A 20492-nucleotide genomic window follows, 5' to 3' on the forward strand; every position below is an offset into this window, starting at 1 on the left:
GATGCAAACTTATGTTTGCTTTATTTATTCAAACAGCTAGACCAATCGCCAACAAAATCTGGATGAACCAGAGCAACGTAAACATCACTCGTAAGTTACAACAGCAATCCGAGTATCTGACAGTGGCACATCATATACCATCTACAGCTCTAACCTCTGTAGCATCAAAGGAAGCAGATCATTATCAGCGCCATGTGGAAGGCGATAACGGACGTCCTCCACATGGACCCGGCAAACTCCGATCTCGCAGCTCCTCCCTCTGAGACCAAAGTACCAAACAATCAGAAACCTATCACAGTTCAGGCACACAATATGCTCAAAAAAATGTTAACGGCTGCAGAGTTGCAGGCTGTTACTCTGGCACGCAGTCTCATTTGCAGGCACAAGGCTGGTATGTATGGCGATAGGCGTGGTGTTGGTATAACCACTGTACGCGCACATCCTGGACGCGCAATCGGTGCCGTTGGCCCCCCCAAGCGTCAGGCCTCCACTGCACGCCGGCACTGCCGGGCACCCTCTGCCTTGCACTGGACTGCAGTCTAGGCTGGTAATCACATGGGAAACAATTGTGAATCGTCATGGTCCCTGATCTAGAGACGGCAAACGAGAAATGGGAGCTTACTGCTCGTAGTTGCTTGCACTGCATTTGCACTGGATGCAGTCGTCTGCGGTGAGCACGTAGGTGCCATTCGGGACGAGCAGGTTGTAATCAGCCGACGTGTTGCTGATCGATGACTGGCAAACTGCGAGCACAGAAATTCCATGAACAGTTAGTAAATACCGGGTTGCGAAATCCCTTTTGTTATCATGAAACAGAAAAGAGAGAGATTGAGTAGTAGTCAAAAGGATGTGTCCAAATATCTTTGACAATTGTGACTTGTGAGCAGTCAGAGTTAGCTTTTCTGTGCTAGTCGCATGTTCAGACACGAAGTCAGACAGTTTATCCGGTGATAGCAACGTATAACAACTTATATGAATAAAAAGTTGATATCTTAAACGAATTCTGAGTTGTGGTTTCTTGAATATTCAAATAGGTGGACTTGTCCTGCCACACAGGATGAACCAATAGCGACTTGTCTAAATGCTCCATGCCGTCCATAGTGGTGGTCTGAGCTGAGCCTATGAGGTCTCTCCCTCTTTGAACAACGGAAACATGCATGTGCAACAACCTTGTCCAGCTCACCAAGTCGTCAACAGATCTTTTTTAAAAGAATCTACACCCAACGGAACCATTGTTCAATCCAATTGTCTAAACAATATATTATAGAACCCTACATTTGATTTGGGCATTTAGCAGACCTATATGTCACCTAGGAGGAATTTATGAAAGCGAAACAACAAATCCCTCTGCTTCCCAGTCATGAAGTCATCTTTCTTCTTGTAACAAAAATTTCACCACTTCTATGTCTCCTACGTCCTAAGCAGAACTACTAGCATTTTTCACTCCATCATCCTCACAATTCACAACTAGGTTTGGATTCATAAGACTGGAAGCAACATGTGTACTCAGGAGCGTAGTAAGACGAAGAGAGAACACGCTTACCAGGGAGGGGGACATCCAGGATCTGCCCCTGCTGCAGGCTATTGGGGGCGGTGATCTTATTCACACTCAGCAGCGTGTTCTCGTTCACCCCGAACTTGGCGGCGATTCCAGGCGGGTCGTCCCCCTTGGCGACGCTGTACGCAAAGTGCATCACGTCGGCGCCGTCCACCTGGTCGCAGGTGCAGGGCAGCGGGATCCTCAGCTTCTGCCCGATCTGGATGAGGTTAACGTTGGTGATGTTGTTGGCGGTGGCGATCTCCTGGTAGGTGACGAAGGCGTCGAACACCTCCCGGGCGATGTGGTCCAGCCCGTCCTGCGGGTACACCACGTAGATGGGGCCCCCGTCCGACTGCCCCACGCCGTTGCTCCCGCACCGGCACCGGAACGGGACGCGGACCGTGGTCTTTGCTGCCAGCGGCTTCGAGGCCGGCGTGGACGCGGGGAGGCCGTTGGCACCCAGGAGCTCCGCGAGCGTCGTCGTGGTGTTGAACCGGGTGACCAGCTCGCCGTAGGTGGTGGCGTTCGGCACCGCGTAGCCGATGGCTGACTGGCACGTTTTGTCCACCGCCTCGCAGGTGAAGTTGGTAGCCGAGGCCGGCGCCGCGAGCAGGAAGAGGAGCAGCGCGGCCAAGGCGGCCGGTGCGGCCAGGCGGGCGGCGAACGGCGTCATGCTGCTGCCTGCGCCGCGGCGAGGGGAAATGGGAAATAGCCAAATAGGCTTGGGAGGGAGGGAGGGAGGTTTGAGTGCTTGTTTGACGGGCTCGAGTCGAGTGGCTTAAATGCTCGCGCTGTGGACCCCTCTCCGTTTGGTTGCCTTGAAAGAAAAATGGAGGAACTGTACTTTTCTGAAAAATTCATGTGGAGAAGCTCCGGAGGTCGAACTCGTGGAAATCTGGCCGGCACAGGGAAAATGCGAGGGCTTTCCGGTGGGCCGAGTGGCCTGGTCGCACTAGCTCCGGCTTCCGGCTTCCGACGGGCGTTAGAGAAGTATAATAGTATGCTGTAAGTCGATTAAATGCTAAGATGGACGAGAGAGAGGAGAAGAGAGAGGAGAAGTGGCTTGTAAGCTTACAGCTGGTGTGGGCAAAGAACTAAGAAAGTATGTAAGAGAGACAAGTGGACCATGTATTAACTGTAAAGAGCCAACTACTATATGAGTGGGCTGAAAGAAGACTGAAAAAACCTTACAGTCATTAAACCGGCTGTATTATTAGCCTTTATCGATGATGGCCTGGGGCGTCGACCGACGACCGAGACAGCCTGGCTGGACCTTGGACGCGAGGAAAATGGCCGAGTTGGCGAGTTTCCAGCGACCTGAGGTAGACCTGTCGACATCACGCGGACGCGCACTGAGCTTAAGCGCGTTCGTGCTGTGGAAAGCTTTGTCCACTGCCTTGAGACCAAGTCGGAAGTACAGAGGCTTATCTTCAGCGAGCATTAGCAAGCACACAGGGGCAACACAACCGTGGGGGGCCGTTTGATTATTTCATTCAACTGGTTCCCAAGCAAAAATATCCCAATCAGAGGAACGCTAGGCCATGTTTGGGAGGAAAGGCAAGCGTAGCAAAGAATGAACCAACCAATGAACGAACGGACGCAGGAAACGGGGTCCATCAACTTCCTACAAAGAATGTTTCCCTTACAGGCAAAATTTGGAGCCTAATAGTAGAAAGAAAAATTCGTTTGTGCTGGCAGATCTAATCCTCTCCATCCAGAGGGGAAGAAGGAGGCATGCCGGGCGGAGCGTCCTTTGGTGGGGGCGCGGAGCTGAAGTCGATGGCCGGGAACACTCCGGGTGGCCTCTCCACGGGTTGTATGGACAGCAGCTGTGTCGAGTCTCCGACCACATCGGCCCATCCATAATGGGGCTCCGCCCTGGTTCAAATGTTTGCAAACCGATGAGATTCAAATGTGGCCAACCCTTGGATATATTAGCGCCAAGGAGATGTTTCAGAGCATCAGCGGAACAAAAGTCTTACTCATAGTATGTCTCCTCGTCGACTACCAAATCCCAGCTCTCGCCAGTTGTGCTCTTTCCATACTTGTGGACTTTCCTGAAATCCAAGACAAATATGGCTTAGTTGTGATCCATTTGTAGCAACAGAACAGAATAGTTCGACTTTGAAACGATTTACTACTAGTATCAATATCTAAATAATAAACATTTACATGCTGCCCTGTTCGCTTGGCTGATAAGCCATGGCTGAAAGTACTGTTGGCCGATTTGTTGTGAGAGAAAAATACTGTTCGTTGGCTGAAAAAGTACGGCTTATAAGCCAAGCGAACAGGGCAAATATGTTGGGAAAACTCTCCAGTATAAAATACTAATAAGATGTTTGAAAAGTCTGTAGTCTAAATGCAGCCCAAATTCCAGTCAAATGATATGTACAATGCTAGACCAAAACATTATTATGTCACGTACCCATTACCAAAGTGTTCTTCTCCCCAAGTTCTTGACCAGCCTGAAAGTTTCAACACAAGTGAAGTATCAGCCTACATATTATTCCAAGCAAAAGGTGACACTTTATATCTCCATCATAAAGTAGTAGGTCCAGCACCATCAAAATGGAATGATAAAAGGCTGTAGCACATTTCAAAAGTATACATGATATAAAGGTGCGCTGATATACTCGCCTAGATTTCAAAACATGTTTGGAAATTCGCATGGTCTTCAAGCGACCGTTTTCGCATAAAATGAAACTAGCATAAAAAACATCAAATGGCAAACCTAAATGTTTTCTGTCATGATGGTCATACTTAGAAAATGATTAGCGTATTCTAAAAAACATGTTATGTTTTGCAATTGGAGGGAGTACCATATCTTAGTTACTTGCATACATGTGAGAAAAATGAGGTGCACATACAGTATTTAGTGGTGATGGATCTTACGTTCACCGCCAGGAGATACATGCCATGTCTCCCCTTGTCGAGAACCAATTCCTGCAAAGAATTTTTCCTCCCACTTGTCCCCCCATTTGGTGCCTAAGTCTGTCTCTGCCCACTTATCTGTCCTGTTAAGAACATTCATGCAATGCAGGTGTTATCAACCACCACTGGCAGTCGAGCAGACAAAGTACCAAAACAGCTTTCCAATGTCTGAACTGTCAGTACAAAATTGAAATAGAAGGCATCAAGTTGTCCCTCAGAAAAACTCCCTATCACACTATCACACTATAAACTATATGCCAGTGTCAGACGCGTATCTTAGTGTAATTAACCAACCAATGAACATGCAAACACATAATAAGCAACAAAATACACTGCTGTCGGATTCAGGCAATAAACATTGAAGATTAAGCACAACACCAGCTGTATAAGGATTATCTTATATGGCCACATAACTAGTGGTGAAAACATTAAGAGGCTCACCATTTCAAAACAAATCCACGGCCATCATAATGTTCACCCCATCTCTCCCACCAGGACTGCTCATTCAACCTTCCATATTTCTGAGCACCTTTTTCTGTCCAACCTTTGGCATCATATTTCTCCCACCTGTTATAGAGAAAATTGATCAGTAAAAATAACTTTACAGAAGACGTTCAACCAGAATCATGCAAAAATATGATCCATTTCTCACCATTTCTCATACCACCCAGCATTTTCTACACCTGATTTTGCTTGTTTTTCAGCACTTTTCTCTATTCTTGCAAGATTGCTGTATTGGACAAGGTAAACCATGTCAGTGTCCCTCAAGTGAGATTGTTCTAACTTCTAGCTTTGGATGTGGATATCAATGAAGAAACTGACACATATGGCAGGTATAGTTTAAGCAAAAGGTTGGGCTAGAAGTCCGACACATACTGACAGAAACACCAATGGATGGGCTGGATCTCCAAATAGGTATCAAGAACAATGACATAGCTGATCATTTGTTTGCAGATTGTATTGGAATCCTGTCCGTGCAATAACAGCACACTAAATTTCGGATCTAATGATCTAAATAGCATGGATGTATAACTATTATACAATGTTATAAGCTGCAAACAGATGAAAACTAATCTTAAGTTCTCAGCAGAGCTACGGAATCACCATTGATTTCAAAGTAGCCTTAAAAAATAAGGATAAAAGAAAGTCTGTATACATCTCTATGTTACAAAAAAGGTGAGTTAAGCTTGCAGTTGAGATTAAACCTTGTGTCCAACACAAGGGCAGGACAGGTATACTTAAAATATCTGAATCTACAATTTAGCTAATTTACCTCCATTCATCTTGGTACAGAACTTCTTTCCATTTCTCCCACCAAGAATCGCCTTCAGCATTCTTCCCAGATTTCTCCGCACCTAATGTTTTATAATTATTACATCGAAAAGTCAGTCACGAGTTTGTAACAGATGCAAGCAATAAGCATAAATTAAAGAACAAAAAGCAAAGGCATTGAACATAGCTACGAACGAAATTTGCGTGCTCATGCACAAGAATCATGCTGATTAAACACTTTGATTGATAATATGACTATGCTATCAAAGAGGAAGAGCCTCCAGTATAAAAGAATAATTTGCATACCTAATTCCTTATATCCAGTCCAGTCACTTTTCTCCCACCACTGCCACACAGAATAATGTTACACAATGTTGTTAAGACTTGAAGTAAACTAAACAACAAGATTACTGAACTTGCAAACTTAAGTAGGTCCTTTAATGAAAAAGAATGGTTCTTAGAGCAGTATTTTGTAATTTTCAATGGAGTTGAGTGTTTAGCTTTGGGGTCTTACAGTCTCAAACCTGTAAGCCGGATTGAGTACAGTGAAGTTGAAGCCAGATGAAAGCTTGCATGCTCCAGTGTGCATGCTAGAGTTTTTGAGCGATTCAATAATTATCATGACTATGGAATTACCTAAATTCAAAAGGTAATGCTACAAATGTTCAAAATTTAGCATCAAGAAAATCAAAGCAAACCCAAACACTAAAAGTCATATTGGCAGACACATAATAGTTATAAAAAGGTAGTAGGAACTTGTATATTGTGCTTAAAGTTGAATTCCAACTCAAGCACATCAAGTAAATAAAAGTAAGATTAAATGCAGAAGGCAGAAACCCCGCACCACTTATTTAAAGCTGAAAGCATGTTGTAAAGGAAATTGAATGTAAAGAGCCAAAAACATACAGTCTCTTTCCATTCGGTGGAACCATCATGGTTCTGTCCTCCCATTCTTGTCCAGCGGCAGCGGTACCCGTTCTCGCCAATATCTTCTCCACTCTCCCTGTACCAAGTGCTTCCATCTTCATTTATTCCAGACTCCTTGACTGCTTCAGCCGGCAAGTTGATTCCCCATTCCTTCTCACTAGCAATACCAGTGTCTATAAGGCAGGTGCCAAACAAACACGTGCATTTCCTTAGCAAAACAGAGATCTAAAATTGGGACTCGGCTCTACAAGTGGGATCATTTCATTTCGCAGTAAACCGACATTCCTGTGGGAATGTTCTTTGGAATTGACAATGTCAGCAAGGGACCAACCTCTCTTGGGCGGGGTATCATGGGATTGAGGAGCCGGCCCCCTCCGGGTGCACCGCGGGTAGAAGTCCTGTTGCTTGAACGGCCTTCTAGAACTATACTAGTAAACAAAAAAATGAGTGTCAGAATTCCATTCCCTAAGCAATGTGCATTGAACTAGTACAATATGTGAGGCTTCTGATAAAAGCATTGGCACGATAACCTGTCATTGCACAATCTAAATTAGCACAAAAAAAAAAAAAAACAAATGTCGGAATGATGCAATCGACTGAATGCGAGGCCGGGCACACTCTACAAGTCCTTAGAACTAAAAAAAATCCCCCAGATGCGACGTGGCCAGCCGTCCTCCCACGTACCGAGGTGCAGGGAAGGGGAGCGGGGGCATAGCGGTGAGGCTGGCGCGCCGCCGGCCCGGTGCCGCGGCGGATGGCTTGTTCCCATCGATGCGCCACTCCTCGGCGCGCTCGGGCGCGACCGCGGCCGCCCTCGAGAGTCGCCTCCGCGGCTCCGAGTCGGCCCCGGCGCAGCAGCACCGGATCGCGGCACGCCGGCGCGGCCAGGACGCCGCCCCCCTCGCCGTGGTCACATCGAACGGCGGCCACGCGAGGCCCCTGGAGCACGCGGCCATCTTCTCATGCCACGGCGAGGCGGGACCGTGGCGGGCGGCGGCGGGGGCCGAGGCTGGTTGGGGTGGGGATGAGCCTAGCAGTGGCGGAAGGAGGGAGGCGGAGGGGAGGGTTTTATACGAATGGTGGGGCGGAGGCAGGCGGTGCGCATCGCTGCTCCGAGCCAACGAGAGCGACTGATAGGGGTTCGCTCCCGCGGGGCCGAGGAGAGAGAAACGAGAGAAGTTTCTATGGGTTTTATTAGATCTTTGATGAAGATTGTTGGGATGGAGAATGGCGAGGGGGCGCGTCCCCGATGATATGTGGCTGGGAGAGAGACGGAGACGAAGAAGGGAGAAGGTGGGGTGGCCGGACCCACTTGTCGGTGGCGGTAGATTCAGAGTTTCAGACCGGCCTGGTTGTGTGTCAGGGGAGAATGTGACGTGGGACCATGTCACGAATGCAAACCGTGGCTGCGCTGCCAAATTGGGGAGGATAATGATTTGGGTAGTGGTGACTGCATTAAAAAAACAATATGATTTGTATATGCTCATTATTCAAATGTCACAACGATAAAAGTTTGAGGAAAATGGAAGCCGTTTTCCCTCCTGTAGTTTCCTTTAATTATCCGTTTGGTTATGATTATATTTTTTCTCGATCATACAAAAGATTTGCGCGGTTTTGTATTATATAAGTAGGGAGAAATTTGATTACAAGGGCGGAGGGCTTTTTAGAAATCCATTAAGCATATGCCCTCCCCAAAGATACATTGTACTACTCTATTACTCGCTGAAGAAGACAATCTAGGTTCTTCATGCCGGCTTGCACCCACGACTCTGCCTCGTACTTGATGAGTTTGAGCAGTCCGGGCACCTGAGTGCTTGCTCCATGGAAGCACCTTGCATTCCTTTCTTTGCAGAGTTCCCAAGCAACCAACGCAAAGATGGAATCAGCTCCGCTGCGACACTGTCCCGTCCACTGTTCTCTCAAACGTTCCACCAGTCAAGAGTGGAGTTGGCAGGCACGAGTTGTTGTGTTTCCCTCAGCGCTGATCGGATGCACCACCAGACTTGCTTGGAGTAAGAGCAATCCACAATGATGTGATCAATGGATTCCGACTCTTGATCGTATATGATAATATTATTGATAGTGTATTTATTACAAATATATCGGGTCTATTCGGTTGCGGGTGCTGCAGTAACATGTGAGAGGCTTATTATATTAGTTAGAAATTATTGATCATAGTATTGATTGAAGATTAAGTTTAAATCTTAATATATGTGAGGATCGAAACAGAAACAGAAGGTGCAATGAAATGAGAACGAGAAAAACACGTGACCACCCATATGAGAAAAGGTGGTAGATGAATGTTCATTTTGGATTTATGGATCAGCATGGTGAGTAAGAAAATGAGCGCCTAGCTTATGGGGCGCCATCACCATGCGGGCATTTCAACGTGACACGATTATCATAGAAGCTCGCACCTTGTCTTACGGGGCTTGTGTCTCACGCACGCTACAAGTTTTCCTCCCGAGGACGCACAATATACACCCACCCCCCCACCCCCCCCCCCCCCCCCACCCCCCCAGCAAGGGCAATTGGCTGAGTAATATATCGAGTTCTTACCGCAACTAAGTGTCGTAATAAGTATTGTGAATTGCACTGGCAACATTTCGAAATGATTCTATATGCCTACACCACGTTACCGGCCGACATGCCAGTACAAAGGTACTGCTACTTCAAAAAGTTCATGTACTCCTTTGCGGTGTCACGTCCGACGTGGCTCCACGTGACCAGGAACATGTGGACAACGCTTCCTGGACCAACGTGGCGGCCGAAACCGGATCAGGATCAGGCCCCCGGCAAAGTTACGTGGAAAAGCGCCGGCTCTCGCGGCCACGGATCCTCCACGCCGACGGGAGCACGGGGAACCGGTTCACACGTGGCAGACAAGACGCGGCCAGGTGTTCGTCCGATTCACTTGACTTATAGGTCAGTATTTTTTCAATCAATAAATAATATTTTTTTCGGACATGACGGTTGTCGTTGAGGTAACTCGTGGCTCAGCTTCGCCGAGGGCGAGCCAGGACTATCCATCCTCCACCGGCGTGGCGGTTTGGCCCGTTGCCGCCGGGGCCGCCGTACCTTTTCACCCGACGGCGACCGCGCGAGTGGATAAAATTGCTGCCTCGGGGTTGGTGACTCGGAGGGAGGGACCGGGGCGACGCGCTGCGGGCCGTGGATGTATGTTTTCCTCTTTCTGCTTCCCCCTGCTAGCCATGCCGCAGGCTCGGCAAAGCGGATAAGCATTGACGCTTGACGGGGGGGGGGGGGGGGGGGGGTGCGCTTGGGTTTTGGAACGTACCAGCGCTTGGCTGCGGTGCGTTCGGAGTGGAGCCATCCCGTCTGCTGCTGTCGCGGAAAATATGCGTGGAACAGTGGCTTTGGCTGGAGATTTCCAGACCGATCTCGCCCGTGGCACCGTCGCATCGCAGAGTTCAGTTCCATTTTGTCTTCGGCATTTGCATTTGTTGCGTCTTCATCTTTAAAAAAAAACGCGTGCGAGATTATTAAAAGTTAAAAACATTTCTTTGCCGAATTCTGCGAGATGCTGAGCCAACTGAACTGAACGGAACAAATGGGACGAGTATGATGACGGCGGCAAGTGCCACTGCGCTTTGTTACGGGGGGGGGGGGGGGGTCCTTTTTGGGCTTTCTGCAAGCCCAAGCCCACACCTTTATTCGTTGGCGACTGCTACTACTGTACGTCGTAACAGAGCGACGTGTATAACTTGGCACGTACTTGTATAACAAAAAAAAACACCAAAACGTACACGCCAAGGCCAAGCGCGGTGCTCGGCACAGCCGCACAGGCGGCTACTACTGGATGTAGGACTGTCCGGTGATGTCGAGGTCGCGGTCGCCGGTGGACGGCGGCGGCGGGTGGTTAGGCCTCCGAGGCGCACGCTGCTCCTCGGGCCCGTCGGCGCTCTGCGTGGCGCTGGCACGCGGCCGCGCGGGGTCCCTCCGGCCGCCCTCCTCCGTCCCGTACATCCCGCCGCCGTACGCCTCCCGCGTGAGCGGGTTCATCTCCGAGATGTTGGGCGGCTGGTGCTCCCGCTGCAGCTGCGGCTGCTGCCCCGCCACCAGCGTCACCAGGTCGCTCGACGGCACCTTGGGCTTCTTCTCCCGGTGCTCCATCGCCTTCTTCGTGCTCGGCACCAGCCTCTCCGCCATTGCTAGCTCTGGGGTGTTCGACACGGGTACAGAAATGGCAGTGCGCCCACTGGCCTGCCTTTATAGCTGCGTGGTGGATGGATCGGGAGTTCGGGACGGGACGGGACGGGAGAGTCAGCCTCTCAGATTCTCAGTGGTGAGCACACGTGTAGCGGCGGGGATGCGCGTGCGGCAGAGGCTGCAATGCTGCATGGCCGCGTGGGGGAGATCGGGACACCTGGGGTTGGTCGGTGCCTCCGATGTCGCTGGACGTGACTCGTGGACGTCACCATGCCGAAATGCCGCCGGCGCCGCCGTCGTTTCAGAGCCGAAACTGCTTACCTATAGGTACGGAATAGCGTCATGCGACGAGACGAGAAGAGCGAGCTCTCTTTGGATCACCTCTGGAACAAAGCAAAATGGAGAAACTATATAAAGGTCTAGAGTCCTACGAATTATATGAAATTTCTATAGAATTGATATGTTTTGTAGAGACTTGGGGATTCTATCAAAAGGTTGAAGCTGTGCAAAATCCCCTTTATTACTATATCACTCCCTCTCATCCAATTTCTTTATTTTGCTAGTGCGATCTTGCGGTTTTTATATTTTTCAAATACAAAAGGAGTCTATTTTTTTTTTTTTCTAGCGCGGTCTTGCAGTTTTCGAATATAGATGCTAGGGCATTCTATTTTTCGAAAGATGCTAGGACATTCTGTTTTTCATTATCATGCGTTCCCATTAAAACTGTAAATTCCAAAACGAGTCTCAATCATCAACAATTCAACATCTACTGAAAGCATTATGTGATGTGAGGTGTATCTTTTTATAGAATATTAAGAAAATATTGATGTGTGAGGCATGCCACAAGCCCACAACTCCAGACATATATGATTGACCAGGCACGGTTGGGCTCGCCAAGACCCCAACCATTCAACTCCAGACTTTGATTTAGTGCCCATCTGGTACAGATTCTTGGGCAGCTCTGTAGGAGCAGAGGCTGAGCGCGCGACGCGCGGGCAAGCCGGCGAGGAGGAAAGTGCGCGGGCGGTCGGCGGCTCGGCGCGACTGCGGAGTGCGGAGGAGGAGGAGGAGGAGGAGAAAGGGTCGCGGGGAAGGCCCAACGCGGCTGGGACGAGGAAGGGACGCCGGCGCCCGGCGGAGAGCGGCCCACGGATCTTGCTTCTTCGGCGATTGAGAACGAAAATATATATATATATATATAGAAAAGAAAAGTAGACGCGGTTTGTGGCTGGGAGGAGAGAGAAACGAGAGATAAGGAGAGGAAATAAAATAAAAGTGAAAAATAAACTGTTCTACTCAATACAATAATACGTCAATCTTTTACGTATTCAAGAGAGAAAAAAAGTGAAAAATAAATAATAAAAAAACAGGAGAAAAGGTGTTTGCGTTATTATTTCAAGTTTTCAACCCTTTTATATGACACGATGAGCTGTTCTATCGAACTCTGCCCGATTCTGATTTCTTCGTTCCTCCACACGAAACATGCTTGTCTCCGATCCATACTCGATCTGGCTGGCCAGATCGGAGTCGTAATCCGATCCTCCTTCGAATCAGACGACAATGGCCGGCACGGTGCCATCAACGCAACCCAATATATACATGAACGCACCCAGGGTGTTGCATTGATCAATCACGTAACGTCATTCCAAGATCAAGACTAAGAACGCATGCAATCGGCCTGTTCTGCTGGGCTGAAATGATCGTATACGATCGTGGATTATTACTGCTGACGAATTTGATGTGAGAGAAAAATACTATTCTGACTATAAATTTACGATCGTTTACGACCCAACAAACAGGCCGAATGGCGTCGACGTTGCGGAAGACCCTACCGTTGCGCGTGACGGCGACGGGCTTTGCCACGCACGTCGTCGAGGTCCGCGACTTCAGCAAGTTCCGGAAGAAGCACCGCGGCGACGCAGGCTACTATGTCTGCTCGGAAACCTTCACCGTCGACGGCCTCGACTGGATGGTTGTCTGCCGCCCCAGCGGGGAGGGCGACGAGCAGGGCTACATGGGCGCCTGCGTGGAGCTCGTCACGGAGGGCATCGCGGTGTGGGCGCACGTCAGCCTCGGGTTGGTCGACTGGGCCACCGGGTGCGCCGCCGACGCTTTCTTCTCCAACGAGGACCCAGTGTTGTTCGACGCCGGGAACGACGACTGCTGCAACTGGGGCACCGACAAGCTCGCCTCGTGGAGGAAAGACCTCCGGGGGTCACGCCGCTACCTCCGCCGCGACTGCCTCCGGATCGAGTGCGTCATCGACATCTGCCACTTCCGCCTCGCCTTTCGGGACCCGCCGGCACCCAAGTTCACGCCGCGGGACGTGGCGGCCATCGGCACGTTCGGCTCGGACGTGGGCGCCGACGTGTTCATACACGTCGGCGCAGCCGACCCCATCCCCGCCCATAGCTCTGTGCTAGAAGCGTACGCCCCTCGCTTCTTGAAGAAGCACAACCTCGGCAGGCGCCGGAGGCCCAGGACGACGGCGGCGGCGGCGGCGGCGACGGACATCCATACTGCTACTCCTATGCGGGTGAACATCGACGACATGCCGCGGCTGGCCGTAGAGGCGCTCCTGCAGTTTGCCTACAACGGCAGCCTGCCCATCGTGGACGGCTTGAGCGGGGACGGCTATAGGGACATGTTCCGGCACCTGCTGCTCGCTGCAAAGAGGTACGGCATGTGGAGGCTGTCAGCGATCTGCGAGCGCGTCCTTTGCCGGTGCATCGACGTCGACACCGCGGCGGCTACACTGGCGATGGCCCATCGGCACGGCTTCCAGAAGCTCAAGGAGGCGTGCTTCCAGTTTGCGTCGGATCCATTGACCTACGGCTTTGTGCGGAAGAGCAAGGGATATGCTGAGCTCTGGTGCTCCTGGGAGACTTTCTGTGTGCAGAGAGATTTACAGGCAAAGTACTATGAGAGAAGCGGACAACCTTCAGCCCGTTCGACGGCTGGTCGTAAGCGCAGCTGGTGCTCGCTGTTGGCAAAGAAAGTACTTTGTGAGATTTTATCTTTAATCTCACCGTCGTCACCGATAGAGAAATGGTATTATAACTCTAATATTAGTTAGAGAATTATTACTAGTTATTTGTGTTGTAGCATGTATCGGCCCCGTTCGCTGGTCTGAACTTTGGCTGAAACTGACTGAAAAATACTGTTCTGGCTGAATTGTTGTGAGAGAAAAACACTGTTCCGGCTGAAAAAACAAGCCGAACAAGCCAAATTTAAGACAAGCGAACGGGGCCATCATGTTTGAATGTTCTGCCCTATTATACTAGTCCACATGTCAATTAGCTTTGTCCTAAATCAAACATTTCTATCTTTAACCATCTATTTTAAAAATTATATAAATTCATAACATAGGCTGCGTTCGCTGGTAGTTTCAGACCAGCCAACCGGCTGAAACCCCCTCACGTGTTACTGTTTACCAACCAGCCAAAACAGTATTTTTCTCTCACAACAAACCAGCCGGAACAGTGTTTTTCAGCCAAGTTTCAGACCAGCGAACGGGGCCATAAAGTATATGTGTTTAGATTCATTATGAGAAAACTTTCATCACCATACATAATAATTCATATATGTCGTGAACTATAAGGATCAAACACTACAACACTGATATGTGCAATCATTGATGGTTATCAGCTTCCCGCCAATTTTCTAAATTCTCATCTCACCGTTGGGTAGTGATCAATGACCTCGTTCGCTGGTCTGAAACTTGGCTGAAAACACTGTTCTGGCTGAATTGTTGTGAGAGGAAAACACTGTACCGGCTCAAAAAAGAAGCCGAATATGGGATAAGCCGAACGGGGCCAATAGTCACTGTCCAGTGGCGGAGCCAGGATCTTGCATCAGGGTATTCCAAGTAGAAAAAAAATACAATGCAAATATACAAGTGCTAGCTTTCTCCCACAATATAAATATGATAGTGCTAGCACACTTTCTTTTCATGTACATTACAATTTACAAACAGAATGTAAAAATATAAAATTACTTTTAAAATTTCATCACGATACTAAAATAAAAAGTAGCACGCAATAGCATAGACAAATAAATTTGTTTAAATTGCAGCAAACACATAGTGCTTCCCTCTAAATTTCATCAATTAAGATTGTACTTCATTCTAAATTAGAGAAAACATAATCTTTACCTGGTGCATGGATCTTAACTTCTTGAGGGGACTTGTGTCTGTTAGACTAACTAGAACTTCTAGGTGCAGATTAGTGGTTAAATGCATAACTTAGATAGGGAAACTTGCTGGGTGTACCACATGTCGAGCGCAGTCGCAGCCATGGCGCCGCAGTGACGTGGCCGTCGGTGGCACGGTGTCGTAGTTGAGTGCCGTGCAGTGGAGACGCGGTCCATTGGTGGCACTGTAGAGGCGACGGTGAAGTTGGTGGCGGCTTCCCGTCGCTGGCAGCACCGTCTCTCTTGATTGATTAGCGTTAGGGTTTTCTATAGGAGGGTTGCGGCGGCTCAGGTCAACCTCGTACCGTGTGCTCCGGCCCTCACCTCCCTTTTTATGGTGCTGTGCGATGGGGGCCCACCAACCATGGAGCGGTTGGGCGCCCCCGATCAGGGCGCGGATCCAAGGGCCCAATTGGGGTGGAGATCAAACTAACATTCTCCCTCTTGATCTCACCATATTCCTTAAACTTAACTTACTTACTTTATCTTGTTCTTATTCCATCATAGATCAGTGCATAGAGCGTGCCTCATTATCACGGTCTGTTGCCATTATATTAAACAGCTACAATGCATCTCTCTATTTTGAAACAGATACTCAACTAGGTCCTTAGTATCGGCTGTGTGTTCTCTGAACGTACTAGATGGTTAGCCTTTGGTAAATGGATCCACAAGTACTTACTCGGTACTTATGTGCTCAATGCTTTCAAAATGATTCTGGATTTTCTCCTTTACAATATATACCTTAGTGTCAATGTGTTTGGCAGCAAACTTGACTTGTCTTAGGAGTTAACTTACTTTAAATGGTTATTGTTGTTTTCTACTATTGTTAAATCCGGGTACATATTCTCTTAACCTCTTTTGCCTGTTTCTTAAGCCTCATGACAAGCTATACCATGGTATGCATCACTGATGACACCATAATTGTTTCTTTGGAGCTTTTTCCACAATAATACTCTAACTGCGAGTGTTAGCAACTGCTGTGAATTTCACTACACATCTCGCCATGACTTAACTTTTGTACCCTCAACTATTTGAGAGTTCTTATTCTTTCTTACTCAGCATGAGGCCTATAATACTTTGCACAAATGCAAGACATTCTCAACTCAATTCCAGTTATCTATATCTGAACTGGACTTTTACCAAAATATACCGGATACATAACTACGTCATGATAAGTTTTTACTTGTACTTGTACACACATCAAGCTTCCAACAACTGAAGCATATGGAACCATATTCTTTTGATCGATCTCATATCGGTTCCTGAAACACTTAAAGTTCTCAAAACTATTACCCTTGACTATAGGAGCAGGCGTAGGTTTACTCGCATGCATACTTTACTTCTTTAGAATCTTTTCTAAGTATGCATTTGCAATAGTTCTAACATCCTATTTTCTTCTATCTTGGTGAATTTCGATTCCTAGAACCAATGGTCCTTCACTAAGATCATTCACATTGAAACTTAAAGATAAAACTACTTCTTCTCCAATGACAGATTAACATCACTACTAGTGAGTAGAATGTTATCTATTCACATGATATGGAAAAAGAATTTTCCATTCTTGAACTTCACATAAACGCTATTATCCTTCTCATATTTCTTAAAACCCAAACTTTCTTATTATTTCGTCAACTTCAAATACTACTGTCTAGAGACTTACTTTTAACCCATAAATGGATTTCTACATGCGGCATCCTATATGTTCTTTTCTTCCACGATAACACCTTTTGGGTTGTGCCATATAATTGTTTTCAAGTAAATCTCTGTTGAGGAATGTCGTCTTTACATCCATATGATGTAACTCTAAATCGTAATGTGCCATTAACATCATTATGATTCTAAAAGAATTCTTACATAAGACTGGAGAGAAAACTCTCATTGTAATCTATTCATTCTCTTTGCATAAAGCATATTGCCACAAGTTGTGCTTTATATCTCTCTACATTTTCTTTGGAGTCACATTTTGTCTTGTAGATCCATTAACAGCCTACTGTTTTGGCTCCATTAGGAATTACTTCTAAGTCCCAAACATCGTTGGTATTCATCGAATTCATTTCAACTTTATATCTTTCTACATTCCCTTTGGAGTCATATTTTGTCTTACAGACCCATTAACAGTCCACTGTTTTGGCTCTATTGGGAATTACTTCTAAGTCCCAAACATCGTTGGTATTCATCGAATTCATTTCAGCTTCCATAGCTTCTTGCCATTTAAACAAGTAAACGCTTCTCATGGCTTCTTCAAATAAGGTGGGATCTTCTCTGTTTGAATTGCTTTACTAACATAGACTTCATAGTCATCAGAAAAACTAGTTTACTAATTCTTTGAGACCTTCTAGGGCCTCATCTACTAACACTTTCATATGGGGCTGTTGTTGCTCTTCATTTGTCAAGAGGCAATTGATTCTACATGCTCCTGTATTACAAGATCCTTGTTTACATTATTCATCTTCTTCGAAAAGCCAACAACAGGTGTTGTATAAGTCATACAACATCAATAGGTATTGAGAGATTCGTTGTTTTTGAATCACTGAAGTGGGCATGCAGTCTCGCTTCTCTTCAAGTCTTAGGTCTCTACATACCTCTACATACCATGCTCCCCCAGATCTTTCCATCTTTTCTAAAGATAGTGTATCTTCAAATATCTTATTTTGGGTTTAATCTGTTAAAATTTTATATGGCGCTTTAAGCACCACCTTAACATTTTTGAGACTGACTACGCTATTTTCCTGTCGAAACTTTAAAAAGTATAGGAATTTAGCTATTTCTCTGCTTAGGGGTATCATTATTGCAACCGTTGTACTCCTCCGACGGTCACATTCATCTTAATTAATCTTTATCTCACTGTTAATAAAGAGTATCTTTCTTAATTGATCTTTATATTTTTCTCCCCTTGAAATATGGCATGAATTTTACTATCATAATTTCGATAACTATTCAGAAAGCCTGTAAACGAGGAGACGCTTATAACTTACTTCATTCACATGATTGTGTCATGTAAACAAAATCATTTCTTGATCCATTTAGGAGTACACTTTCCTTAATTCACTTTAAGAACTCAACGAGGTCTTTCATTAGCGGTACTTTTGCAAGTCATAGTTGCATGTGTTTCTTATCTTTTGGTTAGTATTGACCATGACTATGCATTTCTATTGTGCCAAGGTCAATACTAGGACAATATAAGAGCTACCCAAACTTCTCTCGCTATGCGGGATACAAAACATGTGAATCATCACAAAAATTCTCCCGCCATGCTAGATGGACTAGCATGATTACTATGCCAAAACTTCTCTGCATGCGAGATACATCTATACGAAAACTTAGTCATGATGACTAAAAATTCACTTATACTTCATTTTACAATTAAATCTTCCCGTTGGTTTCAATTTAATCAGAAAATTAGCAAACTAACAAAAACTGTCCTGAACTGGCTTCACTCAAGGCTTTTTATTGACATACAATAGCATTGCAGCCCATTGGCATGCGGCCAAGTGATATCATCGAATTAAAACATACAAGGTGCTTCTGCATCAATTCTACATCACCGTTGGGCAGAAATTAGAAATAATGCATAGAACTCATAAATCAACTTGAAATACATATAACTACTCTTCAAAATTAAATTCTCCCGTTGGTTCAAATTTAATTAGAAGATAATTAACTTCATTGCAGCGAAAACTAAATGAAATACATTCTTTTAGTTTAGGAGCATTTTTCGGTCCTTAACTACTCTCTGAAAATTGACCACATTGGTGTAAAATTTATCAGAGATTTAAACTTCAAACTTAAATTTATTATAATATTGTCATCATCAACGTTGGTCAAAAATGGCAATACCATAATTTTACTTAAACAAAAAACGGACTACTCCTCTAATTTAAATTTTCCCATTGGTTCCAATTTAATTAAAGGATCGGCATAATAATGATTTACTAAATATAACTGCTCTTCAAATTAAATTCTTCCGTTGGTTCAAATTTAATTAGAAGATAATAAGCTTTAAACTTTGCAGCGGAAACTTAAACATAATTGGTGAATTTTACCCACAGAAAAATTCTCTTTTGCTATTTTTTTCTTGAGCCATTAATCATTTTCTAGGAAATAACAATTTACTAGAAAAAGAAAAGGAAAAATTGGGCTCAAACTCTTCACTGTTGCTTGGCCCAACGGCAAAAACTAGCCCGACCTGCTCTTCTCGCGCGCATGTGGCACCTTCCAGGCCACAACCTGGGCCTGGGCCGACAAAGCCGTTCGCCCGCGCGCTCCCGCCTGGGTCAGACCCCGGTCCGATCAGCGCTGGCCGTTGATCTTGATCGGACGGTCGTCCGCGCACCTCGGCGAAACAAAATCGCCCGTCCGATCGCGCCCCCCAAAACCCTAGCTCACTCACCCCTCCCTCTTCTCTCTCTACGCCCACGATCAGTCGACTCTCTGCTCTCTCTCCTTTCTCTCTCTAAAATCTCAGTGGTCGGAGATGGTGGCGGCGCCGTGGGGCCCCTCGCCGGTGAGCATGCTCGCCCGAGGCAGAGCATGCCGCCGTCGAGCGGCCTTGCGCCGTTACATTTGACCCCACATGGCGCCGCTTCCCTAACCCTAAGAGAAGGCAGAGAGGTGGTGGCACCGTCGCCGGCCCCCTCACCGGCGCGTGCTCCCTTGTGGGTGAACGCGCCACCATTGAGCGGCCTAGCCATGGCGCCCTTGGCCAGAGCTCACGCAAGCCCTTTGAGCAGCAGCGTCTTGGCCTTCTTCGCGCACGCTGACGAAGCGGCAGTGTGGTGCAGCGGTGAGGGAGGTTGTCTCTCAAGCCATCCCCCTTTCCCCTTCTTCTCTTTGATTGGTTCTTGCTCTAATCTTCTTGGATCTTGTCCGATTGGGGTTTAGGGTTAGGGTTAGGTTGAGTTAGGGTTAGGGTTTGAATACTGTTCTTCTTACCCGAGATGTCTATGCGGGTCAGGGTTAGGGTTCAAGTGAACCCTCTACATCTCTGTTTCTTCCCTTGATTAGGGTTAGGGTTTCCATCCAAAATGGATTGAACCCTCTATTTCTCTATCTCTTCGATTTCTTTTCAGTTTTCTACCCCAAACTAGATCTACTCCCTAGAAAGCTTGGCTCCAATACAATTGTTAGACTAACTAAAACTTCTAGGTGCAGATCAGTGGGTAAATGCATAACTTAGATAGGGAAACTTGCTTGGTGTACCACATGTCGAGTGTAGTCACAGCCATGGCACCACAGTGACATGGCCACCGGTGGCGCGATGTCATAGTTGAGCGCTGTGCAGTGGAGACACGGTCCATTGGTGGCACTGCAGAGGCAATGGTGAAGTCAGTGGCGGCTTCCCGTCGCTGGCAGCACCGTCTCTCTTGATCGTTTAGCGTTAGGGTTTTCTATAGGAGGGTTGCGGTGGCTCAGGTCAACCTCATACCATGTGCCCCGGCCCTCACTTCCTTTTTATGGTGCT

General features: G+C 46.9%; 2 protein-coding genes across 2 annotated transcripts; both read right to left on the minus strand.

The window, feature by feature from the left end:
• LOC136469748 (protein EARLY STARVATION 1, chloroplastic) lies at positions 1–7874 on the minus strand. The gene is made up of 15 exons (XM_066467823.1): positions 7355–7874; positions 7002–7093; positions 6650–6843; positions 6050–6089; positions 5745–5826; positions 5124–5201; positions 4913–5038; positions 4433–4554; positions 3966–4005; positions 3523–3597; positions 3249–3418; positions 1544–2317; positions 623–743; positions 357–544; positions 1–259 (listed from the first exon to the last, which is right to left on the minus strand). The coding sequence occupies exons 1-15, from the start codon at positions 7624–7626 to the stop codon at positions 165–167; spliced, it is 2469 nt and encodes an 822-aa protein (XP_066323920.1). The 5' UTR covers positions 7627–7874; the 3' UTR covers positions 1–164.
• A 2488-nt stretch (positions 7875–10362) lies between these two features.
• On the minus strand, positions 10363–10902 carry LOC136508365 (uncharacterized). Its single transcript, XM_066503024.1, has one exon. The coding sequence runs from the start codon at positions 10838–10840 to the stop codon at positions 10484–10486; it is 357 nt and encodes a 118-aa protein (XP_066359121.1). The 5' UTR covers positions 10841–10902; the 3' UTR covers positions 10363–10483.
• Positions 10903–20492: the final 9590 nt, after the last annotated feature.

This window comes from Miscanthus floridulus, chromosome 1, assembly GCF_019320115.1.
Source record: "Miscanthus floridulus cultivar M001 chromosome 1, ASM1932011v1, whole genome shotgun sequence".
In the NCBI taxonomy this organism is placed as follows: Eukaryota; Viridiplantae; Streptophyta; class Magnoliopsida; order Poales; family Poaceae; genus Miscanthus; species Miscanthus floridulus.

Excerpts from the sequence above, each read along its gene's own strand:
- LOC136508365 (XM_066503024.1), bottom strand. The coding sequence starts at position 10,840 with ATGGCGGAGAGGCTGGTGCCGAGCACGAAGAAGGCGATGGAGCACCGG.
- LOC136469748 (XM_066467823.1), bottom strand. The coding sequence starts at position 7,626 with ATGGCCGCGTGCTCCAGGGGCCTCGCGTGGCCGCCGTTCGATGTGACC. Across the intron at positions 6,844-7,001 it reads TGATACCCCGCCCAAGAGAG|ACACTGGTATTGCTAGTGAG; the intron begins GTTGGTCCCTTG and ends CCTGCCTTATAG. Across the intron at positions 260-356 it reads AAATGAGACTGCGTGCCAGA|AGGGAGGAGCTGCGAGATCG; the intron begins GTAACAGCCTGC and ends CTTTGGTCTCAG.